This window comes from Cebus imitator, unplaced genomic scaffold (genome assembly GCF_001604975.1).
Source record: "Cebus imitator isolate Cc_AM_T3 unplaced genomic scaffold, Cebus_imitator-1.0 Scaffold68, whole genome shotgun sequence".
NCBI lineage: Eukaryota > Metazoa > Chordata > Mammalia > Primates > Cebidae > Cebus > Cebus imitator.
Window position 1 is genome coordinate 2,582,791 of NW_016107383.1, and position 6,550 is coordinate 2,589,340.

The 6,550-nt window shown below is 39.4% G+C and overlaps 1 protein-coding gene across 1 annotated transcript; it reads left to right on the forward strand.

The window, feature by feature from the left end:
• Nucleotides 1-5,105: 5,105 nt before the first annotated feature.
• On the forward strand, nt 5,106-6,172 carry LOC108305901 (ribosome biogenesis protein NSA2 homolog). Its single transcript, XM_037739349.1, is given in 2 exon segments — nt 5,106-5,707; nt 5,710-6,172. Coding segments are annotated over 2 exon segments (780 nt in total). The 5' UTR covers nt 5,106-5,190; the 3' UTR covers nt 5,973-6,172.
• Nucleotides 6,173-6,550: the final 378 nt, after the last annotated feature.

Sequence of the window (6,550 nt, forward strand, 5' to 3'; positions counted from 1 at the left end):
CCTCAAGTAAGAGTAAAGAACTTGCCAGGCATTGTTCTGTCTTCACATGTATTCAGCATCAAATCCCTATGAGCTAGATGATATTACTTCTTTATTAACTTATCACAAAACTAAGGCACAAAGAAGTTTGAGCAGTTACTTACCCAAAATAATGCAGCTTTTGCAACTTACAACCCAGGAAATCTAGCTTCAGAGCCTGTGTTTACCTGCTAAGCCACGGGTTTCTCAACCTGGGCACTACTGACATTTGAAGCCAGATAATTCAGTGGGGGCTGTCCTGTGCTTTACGGGGCAGTTAGCAGTCTCCCTGCCCTCTGCCCACTGGATGACAATAGCACCTCCCCGTCAGTCTTTGCAATTTAAAATGCCTCCAGCCGTTACCAAATGTCGCTTTCGGGGCAAAATTATCCCAAGTTGAGAACAAGTCCTCCGTTGCACATCAACAACCTCTTTATTGCTTTAAAAATTATTTTTGTCCTTAATCTTGAGTTAGGCAATATTGTTTTCTTCATTTTGTTTATGACAAAACTAACACACCAAGTTAATACTTATTCTTAACTGTGGCTATTGTGAGGAATCACACAGGATTTTTTAAATCCTCAATGCTCAGCCTGTATCTCAGGTCACTTGGATCAGGATCTCTGGAGCAGGAAGGGGCATGTAGGCCCCTGTGCATCTTGAAACTCCCCAGGCAATTCCAGTGTGCAGCCGATGACAACTGTAGTCACTCTTTTAGGAATCAATTCACAGAATTATATACTTGCTTTTTACGTAGGAGTCCAAATCTGTAATTACAGGGCACCTGTACTGTGTCCACTTTCCTGAGTCTCTTCCTCTAAATGTTCCCATTCTGTGTCCCCCTCTCAGGCTATGTGCCTTGAGCATTTCCTTTCTCCACCACACATTCCTTGTCTGTATCTGCCTCCCTGTTTTTTTATGATGGTCCCCCTGTAAAGCTCTTCTGTTGTTTCGTCCTGTCCCTGGACTCGATCACCATCACCTTCCGTCTGGCTTCAGCTGAAGTCAGCTTAGCCATCACCCTTTTTGGAAACCAGCCTCAATGTACCATCACCTTCTGTACCACCCTATATTAATCAATTTTCATACTTCTATAAAGATATACCTGAGACTGGGTAATTTATAAAGAAAGGAGATTTAATTGACTCACAGTTCTGTATGACTGAGGAGGCCTCAGGAAACTTACAATCATGACAGAAGTGGAAGGCAAGAAAAACTACCATTTATACCATCAGATCTCATAAGAATTTACTTACTATCATGAAAACAGCATAGGGGAATGGTACCCATAATTCAATCACTTCCCTCCCTTGACATGTGAGGATTACAGATCTCTCCCTTGACATGTGGGGATTAAAATTTGAGATGAGATTTGGGAAAGGATACAGAGCAAACCATATCACACCCTGAAAAGCAGTTACATGCCTCTGTCAACATTATATTGTCATCTTGGATATTACCAGTCTTCCTTCAACCTTCTTATTCCTAACTACCACACCAGACTAGTCTCCTAAAGGGCTGGACCCACGTCATCTATCTCTGAACCTCCAGCACTTACCAACAGGAATCTGACACATTAGGATCAGCTTAATGAATGCTTGCTGAATGAATAAATAACTTGTTCCCATTTTCTTATCTTCATCTTCTGTCCTCCCTACCATGGATCTCTGTGTTGATCCTCTTTCTTCATCACCTTCTCCCTGCACATTTCATCACTGCCAATCCTCCTTCCTCATCCTGAGCCATTTTCCCACTGCCCATAGTGGTGGCTGAACTGTTTTCATTCCATAGAACTCAGACCAAAGCCAGGCAGCTGTGGCTATAACTCACCCCTGCCTTCGACACCTAAATGAAGCTACCATCACAAGCTTCAAGTTGTGCTGAGCCTTGTTCATGTTCAGATCAGTTTCTGTCTCTACCATATTATTAGGTTTGCACATATAATCCAATAGTGATAGTGAAACCGCCATGGTCTTTCTGTGTTCCATCACTGAGGGTAATCCAATTTGTTCATCATAATGAAGTCACACTGTTACCTACTGGAGTCACTCTGCAGGAAGTAACTTCCTCCTGCAAGCTCCCCATCATTCAGAGGATTTTTTTTAATACACTAGAAATTTGTGGGAAAACATTTATCCTAAGTATTTTTCTTCATATTATCAGTTCTTAGGATGAACTGTAGAATGGACAGCATCTATGAGAAGGAAGAACACATGCATATGAAGAGAAACTCCTCATAAGGTCGGAGCCAGAGGAGGCAGGATGCAGGTGATGTGGTCCCTTCAGTACAATAGACAGGCAAGTTCCATCTCCTGGACTCCCCTTTACTGCCCATCTGATCGTGACCTCTGACTGTGAGCCCTGATTCTAAGGCTGGGCAAAAATAGGTCTAAACCAAAGTGGGGTTCTTAGGATAGCTAGTCCCTAAATCTTATTTAGTCAGAAGCTCCTCACAAACCTAATTTTCTAGAAGTGCCCTCTTCCTCCCCCAACGCTTCATAAACATCAATAAGGTGTCCCCTGAGTTAATGGCCCTTTAATCCTCAAAATATAGTGAGGCCTGGTGCAGTGGCTCATACCTATCATCCCAGAACTCTGGGAGGCTGAGGCAAGCAGATCATTTGAGCCCAGGAGCTCAAGACCAGCCTAGGCAACATGGGAAAGCACCATCTCTCAAAAAAAATACAAAACTTTGCCAGGCATGATGGCATGTGCCAGGAGTCCCAGCTACTTGGGGAGCTAAGGTGAAAGGATTATGGCCATAATCGCACTGCAGCACACCAGCCTGGGTGACAGAGCAAGACCCTGTCACAAAAAATAGGGGGTAGGGATTTCTTCCCTTGTAGAGAAACACCTTATTTTCAGACTTACCAAAGTGCCATGTTAATTGCAATTTACTTGTATAATTCAACAGCCATCATAAAGAACTCAAAAGAAAAATCACCATTTAGCACCAAAAGGAGAATTATACTAGCTCCTATTTTTCACATGATTAATCATTCTAATCTTGCTAGTTTCATTAGGAACCTTCTGGACTAAAGAAGAGACTTTGTCTAACAGGGTTGATGAGGGTGACTCACGATGATTTTTAAGTGTGGCAACATGTATAAGAAAGGAAGAAAGAAACGGAGAAAGATTAAATGGTGAATAAAATCCTCCAAGCATTTTTTCCTGTTTAAATGGAAACTATTCTGTGAAGATTAGATAAATAAAAGCTTTAGTAAAATTAACCAAGAAATGAGAAATATATCAAATGGAAGTTTTTTCAGTTTGTAGAGAAGCTACAAAAGCTGTTCCATCAGATAATCGCCAACCTCCTCTCCACTCTTCCCAAAGTTAACAAACTACAACCTGAGAGGTATTTCAAACTGTAAACTATAGAACTAAAGTGACTATTTCTATCATTTATATATTTATGCTTAGGGTTCCTTCCTCTCTGAGGAATGATTGTTTCAGTCATCCTAAACATTTCAATGTTTTTTTTAACGCAAAGAGGTAGCTGGCTACTTTTGTATAGATTTGTTCAAGAATAAACATTAACTGGCATTGAAAGGCTGCTCTTAGAGTATATTATGCATACTAGTACTCGCCAGAATAAAGTTTCAGTTATTACACCTACATTTATAGATATACACATATGTGTGTCTATATACAGACAAGTAGACTTTTATATAGAGAGACTCTGTGTATATGAAAATGAGACCTTTATTTGCTTGTGTAATGTGCCAAAATATTAAAATTAGAAACTTCAGCCAAGCGCTTCACAGTTTTGCTTGAAAATATCTTTTAAATTCATGCAAAGTTGATTCACTTTCTTGAGAGTCTCAAAAGAATCAGGGGCCAATCTCAGTTTTACAATTTATTAGGTTCTTAAGACTGCATTTAAAAAGAAAAAAGGGGGAAGAAATCCATCCCCAAAAGAAAAGAAATGGTTAAAATTAATCAGCGTAAATTTATGATAAAAGGAAATTATTTCTTAACCATCATGATTCTCCTCCTTAATCAGAGAATTAGGAATTAGATTTGGTCCCTAAAACTCTCCTGACTTTCTAACACAAATGTTATTTGAAGGACACTAATGCCTGGTCATTAACGTAAGTTATGAAAATGAGAATAGCTGGATTACATTCCCAGAAAATTTATTCATCCTTCACATTACACTCATATTCTTCTTGAAAACTTCTCTGGTCCCTGCTACTCATCTTTTTTCCAGATGTTCATTGCACATCTTCACCTGATTTATGTTTCCCTTCCAAGCAGGTATGATCTGCTTACGCGTGTATCACCCCAACAAGACTGTAAGTTCCTAAGGGCAAAATCTCGGTCATTCTCAGCTTCATAAGACTTAAAGTAGTGTCTTTCTTTCTGTCTGAGATAAGTAAATGCCAATTGCATTACAAAACTAATATGGAAGGAAGGAAGGAAAGAAGAAAGGAAGGGAGGGAGGGAGGGAGGGAGGGAGAGAGAGATAGAGAGAGAGAGAGAGAAAGAAAGAAAGAAAGAAAGAAAGAAAGAAAGAAAGAAAGAAAGAAAGAAAGAGAGAGAGAGAGAGAGAGAGAAAGAGAAAAAGAGAGAAAGAGAAAGAGAAAGAAAGAGAAAGAGAGAGAAAGAGTGAGAGAAAGAGAGAGAAAGAGAGAGAAAGGAAGGAAACACAGCTGACATCTACATTTTCAGATGGTGTGGTTCACTGCCATCATTCACTGCTATTAACAGCTACAATTCTGTGACCCTAAGACATGAGCCAAGGATTGGACAGCATCTCAATGCCGACCAACACATTTTCAGAATAGTTCCAATTGCTCTGTTATTAATCACAACATCCTTCCTTCCTCATTTCAGTATCTCTCCATAAATTAGATTCTCCCTGCCTCAAATAAATTACATCAGGAAAGATCCTGGTCATCAGATCCAGCACTAGAATAAAAAATTACTGTACCAAAAGAGATATGCTATTCACTCATTCATCTATTCACTCATTCATTCACCCATTCATTCCACTGGTTGTTCTCTATTTGTTTGTATCTTTGTTTCTTTATTTATTTTTATAATAATCAGATGTGACCCTTTCCTGATGTGGCCTGCGTGGTGTCGGCTCGTGGGTCTCAGAGACCCGAAAATTAAGAGCATTTTTACGCCCCAGGGGCCTCTCGTGGCGGCTCTGCGGCCATCACCATGCCACAGAACCAATATATTGAATTACATCGCAAACGCTATGGATACCATTTGGATTACCATGAGAAAAAGAGAAAGAAGGAAAGTCGAGAGGCTCATGAACGTTCAAAGAAGGCAAAGAAAATGATTGGTCTGAAAGCTAAGCTTTACCATAAACAGCGCCACGCTGAGAAAATACAAATGAAAAAGACTATCAAGATGCATGAAAAGAGAAACACCAAACAAAAGAATGATGAGAAGACTCCACAAGGAGCAACACCAGCCTATCTGCTGGACAGAGAAGGACAATCTCGAGCTAAAGTACTTTCCAATATGATTAAACAGAAACAAAAAGAGAAGGCAGGAAAATGGGAAGTCCCTCTGCCTAAAGTCCGTGCCCAGGGAGAAACAGAAGTATTAAAAGTTATTCGAACAGGAAAGAGAAAGAAGAAGGCATGGAAGAGGATGGTTACTAAAGTATGCTTTGTTGGAGATGGCTTTACAAGAAAACCACTTAAATATGAAAGATTCATAAGGCCAATGGCTTACGTTTCAAGAAAGCCCATGTGACACACCCTGAACTGAAAGCCACCTTTTGCCTACCAATACTTGGTGTAAAGAAGAATCCCTCATCCCCACTGTATACAACTTTGGGTGTTATTACCAAAGGTACTGTCCCTGAGGTAAATGTGAGCGAATTGGGCCTTGTGACGCAAGGAGGCAAAGTTATTTGGGGAAAGTATGCCCAGGTTACGAACAATCCTGAAAATGATGGATGCATAAATGCAGTCTTACTGGTTTGACAGCAATTTAATATATAATTAGAGGACTACACACTAATTGGAAAAACTGCCATTACTGTACTGTTTCTCAATACTACCAAATAGCCATACATGTCTGCCATCGAGATTTATTGTAAACATTAAAATAGTCCCGTTGTATAAATGGTCTTTATTTTGAAATCTACTTAGACCCCCATGTTAATAAAACTGATTGAAAAAAAGCGAAAATAATAATAATAATAATCAGATGTGCAGAATTAGATTAATCCTAATCCTCAGTTCAGAAGATGCTATCACCCTGATTTCACGTGTGGCTCTACTTCATCTCAATTCATTTTATTTTATTGTTGGTTTATTATGATAATGTAATAAATTCCCTCGATCTCAACATCCAGCTACACAAGTAGAACATTGACAGTAACTTAAATCTGTTTCTTCTCTGTTTTGTCCCCTTTTCTTCTCATGTGAGGAAACCACTCTCAGTCCTTTATTAGCCCCTCATTTATTACCTTCCGTAGTCATTTTAGTTTATCTCATATTTTTCTATGCCTAAACAACATCTTTATTCATATGTATCCAAAAGTACTTCATTAAGGTTT